At 39.6% G+C, this 16604-nt stretch overlaps 1 protein-coding gene across 7 annotated transcripts in view; it reads left to right on the forward strand.

The window, feature by feature from the left end:
• OSBPL1A (oxysterol binding protein like 1A) overlaps positions 1-14409 on the forward strand; it is a 163092-nt gene extending 148683 nt beyond the window's left edge. For all 7 annotated transcript variants that reach the window (XM_089675721.1, XM_089675722.1, XM_089675723.1 and 4 more), the window contains 7 exons: positions 1774-1881; positions 1960-2049; positions 4017-4143; positions 6627-6743; positions 8175-8298; positions 9923-10013; positions 12155-14409. In XM_089675721.1, the coding sequence (XP_089531847.1) occupies positions 1774-1881; positions 1960-2049; positions 4017-4143; positions 6627-6743; positions 8175-8298; positions 9923-10013; positions 12155-12257 (760 nt within the window). In that variant the 3' untranslated portion in view covers positions 12258-14409. The remainder of the gene's footprint in view (positions 1-1773; positions 1882-1959; positions 2050-4016; positions 4144-6626; positions 6744-8174; positions 8299-9922; positions 10014-12154) is intronic.
• Positions 14410-16604: the final 2195 nt, after the last annotated feature.

Genomic DNA, 16604 nt, shown 5'->3' on the forward strand with positions numbered 1-16604 from the left:
CAGCCTTCAGGCTGGACGAACATGGACAGATTATTCCACCATGTTATGTAGCATGGATGGACAAATCCCCCGGTTGGGCTATTGTACGCTGACAGGCTGCGGCAGCTGTAAGAATAGTCAAATATTGCCTGTATGTTATTGGATGCAACCACGGTTCATCTGACAATTTTCCACCAAGCTCTTTCAGTTTTTCAGGAATAATGTGTTGTCTAATTATTTAAGGCTTCAACGCTATCTTCAGTAAAAAAGAAAATCTGTCCTGCAGCATTTTTGATCAAAAGTAGCTCTCATTACAATAATTACCCTCTCTCTTGGGTTGAATGACCTTCAGCCTGCTTCATGCAAGCCAAGGGGTTAGGCCACACTAACACTGGCGATTGAGATTCTTGCTGCAACTCTCAGCTGCTAAGTGCGACTGCCGTCTCCTTTACTACAATGACAGGACGCTGGACACAACTATTCCTGCTGCTACAATTAGCACCCACCCTAATTGCTGGTGCGAATGTTGCTTTAAAGTTTCTTTTAGGTTTTTTTTGTTTTTTTGTGACCCCATTGGGGAGATTTTACATAATTTCTTGTATCTATGCTCATACAAGCAATGAGGGGTGCAAGTGACAAGAAGACGAGGACAGTCAGGAAAGTCAATGTCAGTTCTAACCCTTCCTCATTCTACTAACGGGTTTTTTTTTTTTCCTGTGTCTCTATTGCTGAGATTTACTGCAATTTCCTGTCTTGGCAGAAAGTATTTTATTTATTGGCTTTTTTACAACGACATGATCCCCAAGCTAGATCATGAAGGTAATCGAAGTTTGTTTAATAGTAGGGGAAAGAATGATAAAAGTGAAAAAGCTGTATAAATGTTTTCAAGCAAGATTCACACTTTTCTGTGTTATCCAGTATTCACACTTTTTTTTTTTTCAATTAGAAAAATGTGTGAATCCTAGGTGAAAGTTGTATGGATTTCCTGTGAAATAGAGTATAAATAGACCCCATAGAATTAACAAGAGAAAGATTCCAGTGACAGAACAGACAAGGTAGAAATGCGGCCTCAGATCCCTCCACCACATTCCAGCAATTTAGTTCCAAGGCAACCACCTCCTGTACTCTGTCTGCTCACCCCTGAGGGTTCAATCACTCATAATCTGACTTTGAAATCATGTGATTTCACTTGAATTTGCACAATTTCAATGTTGGATGTCAGTCTGACTTTAGGTGCGACTTGGAAGACATCTGTACAACTTCATGCAAGTCACACCTGAGCTTCTAAAAAGCAGTGCATGAAGTACTTGCAAAATTGTTGCGATTTGACCGCTTCCATTGCGAACAATAGGGTGCGACTTGTCATGCGATTTGAAACTATCAAATTGCATAACAAGTTGCACTGACGTGACCGGGGACTGAATGTTGGCAAAGGATATGCCAATGTAGCAAGTAAGCAAAAAGAAGAGCCAGCATATGTAATAATCCATACATCAAAATAAAGTTTGTAAAACATTAGCACGGCAATAAAAGTATTTACAGTTTTCTGATTACTTTCATATGCATATCTTAAAAATACTTGATTAATGTAGCTATTATCTTCTGGTTTATGAAGCACCGAGTTGTTAAACCTTATACACAATGCATTTACAGGGGTTAGACAAAAAAAATGTAAACACTACGTATATCGAAATCGGGGACTAGAACAGATTAGAAAACCTACAGAAATTCCATAGAGGTGGCTAAGGTGTTCCTTTGAAATATTATTACTCTAATCCTGTTTCTTTGTCTTAGGCACAATGAATCCTATACCTGGACAAACCCAACTTGCTGTGTACATAATATCATTGTTGGCAAACTGTGGATTGAGCAGTATGGTAATATGGAAATCACTAATCACAAGTAAGTCGTTTGGACTATTATCCCCATGCCCTCTAATACTCAAGATGAATGGATATTCATTTATCAATTTGTTTTCAGAACTGGTGATAAGTGCATTTTAAATTTTAAACCTTGTGGTCTGTTTGGGAAAGAATTGCACAAAGTGGAAGGATACATCCAAGATAAAAGGTATGTTCACAGATTGTGTTTACTGGAGTGTAGAGCATCACTTTTTTACATTATTTTTATTACTAAATAAATATTTATATAGTTAATCCTTTTTTACTTTTCTGAAATTCGGCATATATTTAGTACACATTTACCACTTGCAGTCAGCAAATTGTCTCTTTGCTGCCTAAAGGCTCTCTCCTCTGTGCTTTAACTAGACCTGAATAACTAAAGAGAGCCTTCCCCCTCCACGCATTGATGGCAAACCTGTGGCCAAACTATGGGCTGTCAACTATTTAAATATCCTCAATAAGCAGTAAATTCGTTTTAAAACAAACCCCACTGACTTCAGTAGCTGTCTGAACTGTGGAGTCATTCATCCTGAGCCATGCACAGTAGGAGCTCTAATGGCTCATTCAAACTTTGTGGAGACTTGCTTTTTTGCACATGTGCAATGGCTCACAGAAATAATAGTTTTCTGTGTGTCCTGTTCACATTAGAATACAGGTGCAGAGTGTGACGGAAGTGAATTTTGTGGGTGGGGGGACGTCTGTGTCAGCTCATGTTCCCCTCATTATGTTTAATTCACCCTGTGCCTGTTAAGGGGTACGGGATGTGAATGTCCTAGTATTGTGTATTGGTGTGTTGTCCTTTGTTCACCGCCAAGTGGCTGTCCATTGTCCTTTGCCATGTGCTGTAGCCCTTCCCACTGATGGGGCGGGCTGATGATGATGTGTTTCCTGTAGCCCTTCCCACTGATGGGGCAGGCTGATGATGTGTTTCCTGTTCCTGATTGTGTTTCCCCACCCTGTGTATAAAACTTGTTGTTTGTGTAAAAATAAAGGAGTTGACTTCCTGTTTTAAGAAGAGTCGGGTGCTGTCTATTTCCTGAGGGATTTCAAGGGTGTGTTTCGTGGATTTGTGTTCGGACAGGGAAGCTGCGGTATAACGGAATATACCCAAGTGTGGTCTGGGGTCCGGTTCCGTTACACAGAGTATGTCTCCATCTTTCTGCCCTGAACAGCAGTTCATTTTGTGATAAAGTTAAGGGAAAAAAACAGAGCTTTGCTTTGTAAAAACTCAAGACACCTCCCTCTAAATTCTGTACAGCACATACACCAGCTTACACAAGAAATGTATCATTTTCTTGAGCGTGTAGTATGAATGAGCCCTAAAGCTACAGGAGGGGGAGCAGAGGGAGCTGAGCTCCTGAAAAAAACAATTTGGTGCTCTTACATACAGGCATTGTTTCCCAGCATTTGATGTACATTTGGAAGTCAAACCAGCAAATTACCATTGACTTTACTGAAGCAGAACACATTGCAGTTCAGACGCTGCATTTTTGTTTTTCGTTGTGCTGCATTTCTTTGAATGTAGCATGTGTTCAGATTGCAGGTGCAATGCAGTGTTTTCCATTCAAATGCACGTATCTGCATTTGAATAGAAAAAAAAAACTGCGTTTGACAAGAACACCCATCTGCATGTGCTTCTACAGTATTTTGAAGATGTAATTGCTCTACAGTGCCTGCAGTTACAGAGGTCAACCAGGAATTGTGTAATAGCTCATTTAACCTGGGTACGCGTATGTGAGTTTTGAGGGCGCAGTTTCATCCCCCTGCGGTGTGACTTTGTTCAGCAGTTCAGGTGCAATTTCTCAGTGAAGGACATTGAAAATCACACCTGAATTGGGCTTAAAATCATACCGGACTCTCTTTTAAACGTGCTGTGGATGGCCCATAGATACAGTGGGGAAAATAATTATTTGATCCCCTGCAGATTCTGTAAGTTTGCCAGTTTACTAAGAAATGAAGGGTCTATCATTTTTATCATAGGTGTATTTTAAATGATAGAGACAGAATATCAACCAAAAATTAAATTGCTGTATAATGTCTAAATGTGTTGAGCATATACAGGCGCTCCCACTGTTTGTCCTTGAATCTGACTGATATATATATATTTAGCTCTTGTGGTTTACATTCTTCATGCAGTAAAAAGAAGCTGTGCGCTCTCTATGGAAAGTGGACAGAGTGTCTCTTTTGTATTGATCCAGCTACATTTGACACGTTTAAAAAAAACGACAAGAAATATGGTGAAGAAAAGAAAAATTTGACCAAGGTGAAGCAAATATTGTTTACGTAATCAGTATTTTTAGTGTACTGATCTCCCCATGATAATTATGCAGTCATCTAATATTCCTAAATAATGTTATGCATCATGTGCCTTTTGTTATCTATTCTATGGCTGGCCATACACTGTATGTGTAAATGGAGACATTTGTTAGTTTGGCTAAACAAAGAAACTAACAAAGTGAATGGAGGAATCCTTCCACCTGTACATTGTATTCTGACAGTCGCACAGATGTCAGAATACATTGATCACTGGCTGCAGCCGCTGAGCAATAATATTTTTCCAACATGTTCCTTCAACAGAAATCGATCAAACAATTGTCTTCTGTCAAGAAGGGACTGTCAGACACTGATCAAAGTTCAGTCAGTCGCTGCTGAACGCAATGAATTTTAATCTGTCTATGGCTAGCCTATGTAGATATGTGGAATATATGGTATGGCTGCATCTGTATTCCTTCTCAATATGCTTTATGTACCATTGGAACTTGGTGAAAGAAAACTTCAGTCAGTTCAAAGCTCACTAGTACACATATAATTTTAAGCGTAATATCATTTCTTGTCATCTGGGAGCTCCAGTAGGATCTGAATTGAAGGTTTCAGCGGATGTTCAAAGATTAGCAACTAACTTCATTAAAGGATATGGAAGGTCCATCTGCTGCAATGAGTGAAATTGCCAGTCCTGTTCATGGTCTTTATATGAAAACCTGTGAGAATTTTCAAGCTGTTGTCTGCAGATATTAATGCACTGAAGAGAAATCAACAAATAGCCATTCATAGAGCATGTTTAGTTGACAGCTTGTGCAATCTTGTTGTAGGTCTTTATTTAACTACTTGCCCTCCAGAGGATTTACCCCCCTTCCTGACCAGGCCATTTTTTGCCTTACGGCACCGCATTACTTTAACAGTTGCGAGGTCATGTAACGCTGCACCCAAATAATATTTACGTCCTTTTTTTTTGCTCTATAAAGAAAAAATGACCGACAATTTTGAGAAAAAAAAAACAATATTTTTTACTTTTTGCTATTAAACGTGTCCAGTAAAAAAATTGTAAAAATCAAATTTCATCATAAATTTAGGCCTAAATGTATTCTGCTACATGTCTTTGCTAAAAAAATTCCAATATGTGTAAATTAATTGGTTTACGTGAAAGTTATAGCGTTTACAAATGGCTGTATATATACTGGGATATTTTTTTTCTTTTACTAGTAATGGTGGCGATCTTATAGCGGGACTGCTGCGGGCCTTCTGACACTTGGTCTCACTGACATCCCCAGTGACACCAATACAGTGATCAATGCTAAAAAAAAAAGCACTGACACTGTACTAATGGCACTGGACAGGAAGGGGTTAACATGAGGGGCGATCAAAGGGTTAACTGTGTGCTGTTTTACTTGTATCTGTGTCCGTGTGCTTCACTGTAAGCACGCTGCTTTGAATGGCCATCCAAAGCAGTGTGCACAAGCTGACAGGGAGAACTGTTTTGTTTACAAACAGTTCTCCCCGTCGGAGATGCTCATCAATCATCGGCTGGGACCCAGTGATTGACAGCCACTAATGGCAGCGCTGGTAGGCGCGCGCCCCCTACCCGGGAATGCAAAATCACGTTCTGAAACAGTTTTATCTGAGAATTGAAAACTCCCTTCAGGAGTGGCGACCCCCCTCTGAAGACGTGCTTGAGCACGATACGCATCAGGAGGAGCCATATCACGCCCTGACGTCATGCCGCTGGAGCAACGTGGAGCTCCGGTGGCCATCTTTAATGTCAGATGGTCAGTCCCTAATACAGGGAACATCTGTTTTTTATATATTTCCAACAACATTTGATGCATCAATTTTAATTCATTTATTACTTGCCTCATTAAATGTTTTTAAACCCTACTACACTATGGGCGTACCTTTGTTTTAACCCCCTGGGGGGAGTCTTCAATTCTCAGATAAAACTGCTTCAGGATGGACCCCTGTATCCATAGAAGGAATCTGCCACCCAGGGAGAAATACCAGTTTAACCCCTTAAAGGGAACTCTGGCGGGCGTGGATCACTCATAAAGCCCCTAAGGTTCCTGTCTGACGACCTATCACCCCTTAGAGGGAAGACCACCTAGTTCCTGACCAAATATTGATTACATCTGGAATATTGATTTAAAGGCGCATTTTATATGCGCGTCCGGTGAGTGCGCATTACTTACTATATCACTGCACGGACACCGGTTCCAGAAATAACAAGAGCATAAGAGTTACTTTCTGAACTGTTTTTTAATCATTTATATATGAACTATTTATTGGAGATTTTTTATTTTTATATTTACTGAGTTTTTAGCGCTGCACCCCTGTTTACATTACTATTTATTTGGTATTTTTGGTTTACCATTGTGCATTAACTGCTTTCATTATATTTTTAGCGCGCTCACTAGCTTTTATATTTACAATCTGCATTAATTGAATCTACCCTTACTTCCCATCTACATGTTTTAGACTGCAAGTGCAGAGGAGCCTGATGAAATGCCACTACCAGATTCCGAGAGTGTACAGGTTATTCCAGGGAGCACTTTGTTGTGGCGAATAGCACCTCGACCCCCCAACTCTACACAGGTTACCATCCATATGCTTTCTGTTGCAATCTGTAAATGTTGTAAAGCACAAAATAACATATACACGTACATTTGAGCAGTTACTACAGCACAGTAGCTCGCAATACTTGTGCAATTCTGAAATGCTATAAGTCCTCATGCACACTGGATGTTTTTACAGCGGCTGTTTTTGGCTTTTGGCATTTTTCTACAGCCAGTAAACCCCCGCATGTTATCCTATGTGTCCATGCACACATAGTCTGTATTCAGCGTGTTTTTTGGCAGGGGCGTTTTTTGACTGGAAAAAAGCCCCCAGGACTAGTGGGTTTCTAGAGGCGTTTTTTTTGGCTGTAAAAATGCTCTAACGCTGAAAAACGCTTCAAACTGGCATTTTTGGATTTTTTTTGTGGGAAAAAAATTTTTTTGCTAAAAAACTAAAGGCTAAATGCAAACGCGAAAAAACACGGCTAAACGCTAAAGCAAAAACACTGAAAAACTCACGCTTTTAACGTGACTTTACACAGCTAACGTTAGAGCATTATTAAAATGCCAAGTGTGTATGGAGCCTAATAGAGAATTCAACTAAAAACCGTTACCGGATAGGGTAAAATAATTTAAATGGTCAGCTCACTCAAAACTGATGAATCAATTTGTGATAAATGTTGGAGATTTAAACTAGATTTCTTCTATTTATAGGGGTCTGTATTGGTAAGTTCTTTGCACTTGGGTTCCTGGGTCTGCACAATTGATGTGGCCAGTAGCAAGGTGTTCTCATTCTCCCTACTGGAATTTTTAGTTATTTTTTGTAATGGGCAATGCAGTAGGAGGAGCTCGAAGCAGTGGGAAAGGTGAAGACCTTGCTGTTAGAGCACCTAAGGTATATACAGAGACGGAATCAGCCCACCGAGCTTCACATATAACTAAAGTACCTTTATGGAAAGACTGGCCTTAAATGGATCTGTTGTCAAAGTTTACACTTCAACTGCACCTGTAGAGTACTTACTAATATTATTAAAGCACATTATTACTATTGTGAGTAAAAAAAAAAATATAAGTACAACTTTCTTGGCATTAATTAAAAAAAAAACCTTTGCTCCTGGGAAGCTAAGCCTAGGCTAAACACATATAATGAACAAATATGGCTAGCTACATAATTACAAACTGTGCAAGAAAACAAAGTTTTCATACATTTATAGTAGATTCTACTACTGAAGTTAGAATCTGACTGTCTACCACGCACAACTAGACCAGATTTTGCACTCTCCAGTTTTAGTCAATCAATCCCTATGTTTCTTCTGTGTTTCTGACAACTTTGACAATTGTCCCCAAGTGCTCTCTATGAGAACATGTATTTTCCGAATGCTGTGTGATAATATATTGCTTGATTAGTAGGTTGTGAAGTATATTGATTACATGTATAAAAATCTGTTCTTTTTACTGTTTGTGGTTTTAGATGTACAACTTCACTCTCTTTGCTATGGCCTTGAATGAGACAGAAAAGGGCATGGAAAGCATCATTCCAAAGACAGACTGCAGACTACGGCCTGATATTAGTGCAATGGAAAATGGGGATATAGGTAAATGCTTAACAAAACTTAAGACAGTAGACTAAACAAAATTGATCATAAAGTAAACTGGTATGTATAGAGACCTGTATGAGATCTGCCTCTACTGTCTTGCTTTTTCCTGAGTGCAAACTTCAAGGTGGTCACATTGATTCTAACTTCCTAACTGGTGAGTAACTAATCCAAACTAAGCATGCAGTCAGTGAAGTCTAAGAAGTCTGTTGTCCTGCATGCTTGTGTCAGATCTGTCACTCACTAAATAGGATTAATGTTTTAGCCCTGAAGCCTTCACTTTTAAAATGAACCTACCATGAGATTTATACAGAGGCTGTCATTGCTGACTAGGGATGAGCCAAATATACCTGGGCTCAGTTTGAGACAGTTTTGCAGAACATGACTAAAGCTTGGGTTCCAAATCTGAACCTCACTGAAGTCAATGGGAGCCAAATGGTAAAAACAGTTTGTCATTTTCTATGCTAATAGGCAAGATAGGGTGGGTACTGCCCTAGGGAACATGCACCAACGCAAACATAAAAGAAAAAATGTTTAATTTCCACTTTGCAGGTAACAGCAATTTAGGGAAACATTAAAATTGCAAAGTTCCTTTTAAATAACATGCCTGAGGGATGCCTGTAACCAACCTGTGAAGTACTGCATCTGTACAATGGATACAACCGTAGCCAAACTGGCGGTGCAGGCTTTGAACGCTGTACGTCTGTTTGAATGAATCCTTATATTTGTCTATAGACTATCGGCACCAATCTGCACCAGCTTAGGCTAGCCATGCTCACATGGATTTAAATTAGAACCTCACCTGCCACCCCTGCAGACAACAACGGCACTCTCGACTGTCATAATACCCAAACGGTGACTGCATCTGATATATGCCAGGCTCAGCTGATTTTTCAATCAACTTTTGTCAAGTAGGGTGGTGCCAACAGAAACACCAATGGCTCAAATTTCAGCCAGTTCAGCAGGAAATCATTAGATGAACATTGTGTTTGTAGGTACTAAAGCAACAACTGGTTTTGTAGACAGAAACAAAACCCTAATAGAAATATTAATTCTTCTCTGGTCTATACAAAACTGAAACCACAAAATGTAGCAGGGATGTGGCCTAATTCCTCCATTTCAACTCCACACTGGTGCACTGGCTTTTTTGTTTGCCATATTGGAAATATTGGAAATATTCCATGTTGAATTATTTTGACTGCCAATGTTCTGGTAGCAAAAGGTTTTGTTTTTTTTACTGTTAATTCTTTATAACATTATTATTATTATTATTATACAGTATTTATAAAGCGCCAATAGTTCGCTCAGCGCTGTACATTACAAAGGGGGACAGAACATGTGACAGAACAATACCAATACAATGCAAAACATGAGGGGATCGAGGGCCCTGCTCTTTCAAGCTTACAATCTAGGAGGGAGGGGATGGTGGCACAGGAGGAGATAGCTGTGGGGGATGGAGTGGTAGGAAGAGTGGAGGAGGTCGGCAAGTTAGCAGGGGGTGGGGTAGGCTTCCCTGAAGAGATGGGTTTTCAGGGTGCGCCTAAAGGAGAGGAGAGTAGGTGTTAATCATCAATTCATATATATATATTCATATATTCAATACATCAATTCTTTTTCTTTAAAGATACTGCAAGTGAGGAAAAGAAGAGGCTGGAAGAGAAGCAGAGAGCAGCACGTAAGAATCGTTCCAAGTCTGATGAAGACTGGAAAACCAGGTAGGTATCAACATTTCAGTTTATGTTTCTGTACATAAGGTCAGGGTTATTAAATGGAACAAACATTTCTACTTCTAAATTTGTTGCATTTGTTTCTGGCCTATAGTTGAAGAAGACACGATTACATCATTGTTATCCATGTTTGTTTACTGGCATTGTTATGTAGCCAAGCTGTCAGCCATAATGCTTTAAATATATAATATTGTAGGGCTCCATGCATTATAGATGAGCATGCAGAAACCTCCAGTATCCTCTAAAGCTCCAGCAAGCTTGATAAAAGAGACTTAAATTGAAACACAGTTCTTAACCCATAGTAACCATTCATAATCAGTCTCTGATTGATCTAGCTTTAGTAACAAGAAAAGTAATTGGTTGCTATAGGTTGCTCCAGTAAATACTTCATCTTTTTTTGTTTGCTATGGCTGGAGAACAATTTTGCTTTCTATAATAGTTATGATGAACAATCTGAAATTCAGAAACACAGGAACCGAATCTGTGAAGTCTTAATTTTTCATGTGTTTCTATGCCTCTAAAAGTCATGCATATGCGGAATAATAAAAAGGTAAAAATCGGAACATGTTTCTCTGGTCACTGCTCTTCCTTAGACTGTTTTAGCTGTCTATGGAGGAAATGGGTGCAAATTAAACATGGGTCACACTAACTCTATAATCTGGCAGCAGAGCACAGACAATAATGGCTGGTTGTCTCATTCAAGAGATCAGCTCATTTCCATATTAGCAGCTCTTCCATCTTTAAAAAGCAACATGGTTATATATATAAACCTGCCAAGTTCTACTATTAGAAAATACAGATATGTTTGTGCCTGGGCTTATGTCTTTAAAGTCCACTAGTCACCAGTAACCACCAGAGACTCTAGAGCAGTGTTTGTACAGAAGCTCATACAAGCCATTAGGTTTGATTTACTAAAACTGGAGAGTGCAAAATCTGAGCTCTGCATAGAAACCAATCAGCTTCCAGGTTTTATTGTCAAAGCTTAAAGGAGAAGTACAGCCAAAGCTCTTTGCTCACAGCGGCGGTACGAACTCCACGATCAGCAGTCATGTGATTGCTGAGTCCTCACACTTAGAGCGTATGGGCGACACCTGCTAGGAAAGTATAAATGGAGAGAAAAAAAAATTGATCAAGCTGGAATTAGAAGCTGATTGGCTACAATGCACATCTGCACCAGATTCTGCACTCTCCAGTTTTAGTAAATCAGCCCCATTGCGTCATTGAGCAACAAGAACAATGACACCTCACCTCAGAGCCTACAATTATGTGTTTGCTATCTTCCATCTTTCTTTTTTTGAATTTGGTCATCATTGTTTTCCTCTGCTGTTATTTGAATTTAGTTACCAATAGTCATGGTGTGCAAAGAATTGTTAAATTTGGTATTCCAACGTGTATTTCAGTTTTCGGTAAACGGTGCTTAGTTGGGTTGTTGTCTAATTCTTGTATCCCTCCCAGGCAATGTTCCTGTTTCTGCTTCCCTGCACTATGAAGTTTTATTTCTCCTTCTGCATTATTAATATTCTAAAATTAATTAAAAACCATAAGACACTCCATAATGGCTTCAGATGAGCAGATCTGGAAACTGACAGAGATCAGATACCTGGGATCCCTGAGAGATAAAAGAAGCCACTCAGTTGTGTAAACAGCTAGTATCTGGCCAAAATCAAAAATACCAATTTTGTGTGGACTGAAATTTAACAGGATAAGTCTCCATGCACACTGGCTCAAAAAAAACGCCAGTGCTCTTGGCAGCAAAAAACCCCACTAATCTTGAGGGTTTATTTGTACTAGCATTTAGGAGTGTTTAGCAGTGTTAGGGAGAGTTTAGTGTTTTTTTCTGCAAGAAAAATGCTCTCAAAAATGCAAAACAGGTTGTTTTTTTTTTTTTTCTCAGCCTCTAAGCTCTGAGCTTAAAAATGCCTCTAGATTACCTAATGTGCATGGACACATAGCATAACTTTAGTTGCTTCTACAGGCAAAACGCTAAACTCCTCTAGGAACAGCGTTTTTTAATCCAGTGTGCATGGAGCCTAAAAATGCATGTTTTTCTATAGAAAGTGGAGATTATGTATATTTGTATACATGTGCATTGCTTTTCCATAGTACATGCCTCAATTTACTTTCAACAGGTGGTTCCACCAAGGCCCTAACCCCTACAACAACGCACAGGACTGGCTGTATTCTGGAAAGTACTGGGACAGGAACTATACAAGCCTCCCAGACATCTATTGAATGTGGCACAATGACGAGGAGTCTTTTTACATCTGTATCACATGTAGACTTGCGTGTTCTGATGTCATGAAAATCGCACCTTCTCAACCCCATAGCACTTACTGTAAGAGTCCTACCGGCTTAGTTGCCTTCTGTAAACAATGAAGCATCTTCTAAGTTACCGTGACCACCAGTAGGAAGTTTAGAGGTGGACTGGTGCCGAAAGCCATTAGGCTCACTTAGTGTCTGAAATTTTAGCTGAAGCAGAAATTCTGATAATACCATTTTCATAAGTGTGAAGAATGTTTATTGAATAAAAAATATCAAGTCACTCTCCCAGGTGATTCAGGCAGCCATCGGCCTGTCTGTGGAATGGGAGATATAAGCACAATGGGGCATAGTGTTTTACATGATAAAAAGGATTTTATTTCTATTCCTCAGCAGCACCTCCTATTGGTATCATTCCTCAGGACAGGGGGATATATATGTGCCCAGGGTTGAGGGCTTGCTTTAATCCAGGCCAGCATTGTAATCTGTGTGTATACATCTATATTTGGTCTAAAACATGTCTATGTCTAACTCTATAAATACTACTTAATGTTGGGGATGCAACCAGCCATTTTATTCATGTTTGTCTTGATGTTGTTAATCTGTGTAATAAAGAACTGGATATAGAATGTACTTGAAGCGTATACCTCTAACGAGAAAATTTGCACATGTACAGAACATTTTACTCCCCATAATAGACATTACATGTCCTTGTGCACTTGTATTGAAATTAAGACATCCTAGATCCAGTCTGACAGACCAAAGAAAGCTGCTCTGATCTTTAAATTACCTTTTATTCAGGACCCACATTCCTAATAGCCTCATGTCTCATAATTCATTCCACTTATAGCACAAACTAGATAGGCTTGAGGATATTGTGATCTATATATGCCAGGTCAAAAACATTTTTTCCAGGTTTGGAGGAATAGGAAAAAAATTAGATTTAAAAAATGGACACAAGATTAACGGGTAATCTAGAATGACTCATCAGTAATAGGTTTAAGTTTCTGAAATATCACCATTTCTTACAAAATATAGCATTAAATACTCAAACAGGAGGGTATACTGTCAATTTGGGTTTACAGTCAACTGCCAACGTGTTTTGTGGTCAGAAGCCGCTTCTTCTGAGGAAGCGACTTCTGACCACGAAGCGCATTGACAGTGTAACCTATGACATCAATATGTTGAGAGGGTTTTCTGTTTGTGAATGTATGATATGTGATTAATATTGACTGTAAACCCTCTTGTTTGGATATTTAATGCTATATTTTGTAAGAAACTGTGGTATTTATTTATTACCGATGAGTCGTCCTAGCTTACCCGTTAATCTTGTGTCAATTTTACATTTACTTTTGGATTGGTGACTCTCCTGGTTCTTCATACATATATTATACAGTTGAAGGATTAGAATTCCTGTAAGTTAGTTTTACTGCTATCTGGTGCTCAGTCAGGAAGATTTCTTATCTTTTTCTGTCCTGCTGCCAACAGTTTCACCAGGCAGGAAAAAAGGGAGATAAAAATATAACAGGAATTCTAGCCTTTTCCTACTCCTACTATATATTAAAAAAAAAAAAAAAAAAGAAGAAAACTTCTGTGTTACTGTTGGAAATTTCCCCTTGCTTCCTGCCTGGTGAAACTTTGTCAGCATGTTGAGAATAAATCTCTTTAGAGGATCCCTGTGTAGCAGTAAAGCCTGGTTGGCATTCTGATCCTTTACTACTCAAAAACTGAGGGAAAAAAATGTGTGTGTGTGTATATATATATATATTCCTTCCTATGCCACCTCCAGATTTTTTCCGATATGTAATGTCTAAGCCGAAGGCACTGGGATATACATTGCGGCCCAATACAACTGAGGCCTATTTTTTTTTTCTTTTCCAGACACATCTATAATAAGATTTCAACCTTGTAACATGTACATTTGTATACATATCTTGAAATAAATATGCATATATTTGTATCCCTCTTCTATGTGAGGTGCCTGTTCTAGATTGATTTGTACAGTAAAGTCAGCAAATCCTTGGGGAAAGCAATCCAAGGAGTCAGTTTTGTAAGCCATGAGAACTGTTTAGAGATTTAATGTCATCTTAAATAAATTGCTGCTACTTAAAAGCATTAAAATCAAGTTTGAAAAAAATGTCTCTTTTTTTTAAACCCGGTCATAAAAATACTGATCATTATCCATTCAGAGTTTTGTATTGAATGTTGCCTGTTTCTGGCTGTACTGAGATTGTATGCATGGGAAAATTCCTTACTAATAAACCCAGAATTTGTATGAAAGAAATACCTGGGAGCCTATGCTACTATACCCTCTGAAACATTATTTGGATAATATTGCATTGCAGAAAGTAGTAATTTCTCTCATAATGAAAAGAAAATCCATCTAAAAAAGAAAGACAGAACAATAGAACCTTTAGGCTTTTCCTTTAGAGAAATTACAAAGAAAGCCAAGATATCATTGGGTGCAGTTTCTTAGGCCTCAGCACCCTGATTTCCTTCAGGTTTCTTTAGGGGTGCCTTGTCAAAATGCCTAAAAATTGCCCAAAAAAATGATATACAAGACAACGGATGGATGAAACCTGACTTTTAGTTGAACAAAGCCACAGGTTTTCATTGTGCACCATCACAACCTTCCAGCCGCCAAGATCCTAACATCCAATGAGTTGATAAGATAACATCGGGCACCTGCACAGCATCCTTATTTGCTCCTCTCCATCAGCACTGGGGTCACATTAGCTAAGTGAGGGAGAGAAACAGAGGGAGAAGAGAAACATTGGAATAATGGCCAGTGTGCAAAGCTGTATTTTCTGTGGAAGAATGAAACACCTCTAATGTTGGGTATTTTACATGTGTGGATGTTGCTGTATTATGTAAAAATAATAGTTTAGTATTTTACATTTTAGAATGGTTTGCCTTAAGATTGTGCAGAATTGTAAAGGATGCCTTGACTAAAAAAAGGTTGAGAAACACTGTCTTAGACCATCAAAAAGGATTCATCTGACAAGAGCAGGCCTGCAAAACCAAAGCCACAAAAAATGAGAAAACAATTTTCAAAGAGTGAACATGAGTGTCTTCTGCTGTCACATCTGCAAGAGGCAGCTATTTTGAGGAGTCCCAAATTTAGACAAAATCTTGTTAAAACTATATTCATGATTTCATTTTAACCCAATTTATTTCTGGTCAGTTAAATAGCAGAGAGGGGTTGTTAATCAGTTTCAGCTGCTTTGATGTTAATGAAATTAACAACAGGTGAACTAGATGGGCAACAATTAGGCAACCCCCCAAAACAGGAATGGTTTTACAGATGGAGGCCACTGACCTTTTGTTTCCCCTACTCCTCTTTTTTGCAGGGTCAGCGTCACTACTGGTAGCCTAAGGTGATACCTGGATCTTACAGAGGTTGCACAGGCAGTCCAACTTCTTCAGGATAGCACATCAATACGTGCCATTGCCAGAAGGTTTGCTTTGTCTCCCAGCACAAGAGTCTCAAGAGCATGGAGGTGATTCCAGGAGACAGGCAGTTACTCTAGGATAGCTGGACAGGGCTGTAGAAGGTCCTTAACCCATCAGCAGGACCGGTATCTGCTCCTTGGTGTGAGGAGGAACAGGATGAGCACTGCCAGAGCCCTACAAAATGACCTCCAGCAGGCCACTAGTGTGAATGTCTCTGACCAAATAATCAGAAACAGACTTCATGTGCGTGGCCTGAGGGCCTAACATCTTCTGGTGGGCCCTGTGCTCACTGCCCAGCACCATAGAGCTGGATTGGCATTTGCCATTGAACACCAGAATTGGCAGATCCGCCACTGGCGCCCTGTGCTTTTCACAGATGAGAGCAGGTGCACCCTGAGCACATGTGACAGACATGAAAGGGTCTGGAGAAACCGTGGAAAACCTTTTGTTGCCTGCAACATCATTCAGCACGACCAGTTTGGTGGTGGGTCATTGATGGTCTTTGGGAGGCATATCCATGGAGGGATGCACAGACCTCTACAAGGTAGACAATGGCACCCTGACTGCCATTAGGTAATGGAATGAAATCCCTGGACCCATTGTCAGACCGTACGCTCGTGCAGTGGGTTCTGGGTTCCTCTTGGTACACGACAATGCTCGGCCTCATGTGCAGTATGCAGGCAGTTCCTGCCGGATGAAGGAATTGATATCATTAAATGGCCCCCATGCTAGCCTGACCTAAATCCAACAGAACACCTCTGGGATATCATGTTTTGGACCATCTGACGCTGTCAGTTTGCTCTTTAGACTGTCCAGGAGCTCTCTGATGCCCTGATCCAGATCTGGGAGGAAATACCCCGGGACACC

This window comes from Staurois parvus, unplaced genomic scaffold (genome assembly GCF_062004578.1).
Source record: "Staurois parvus isolate SC_StPar_1 unplaced genomic scaffold, SC_StPar_1.0 ptg000157l, whole genome shotgun sequence".
Classification (NCBI taxonomy): domain Eukaryota; kingdom Metazoa; phylum Chordata; class Amphibia; order Anura; family Ranidae; genus Staurois; species Staurois parvus.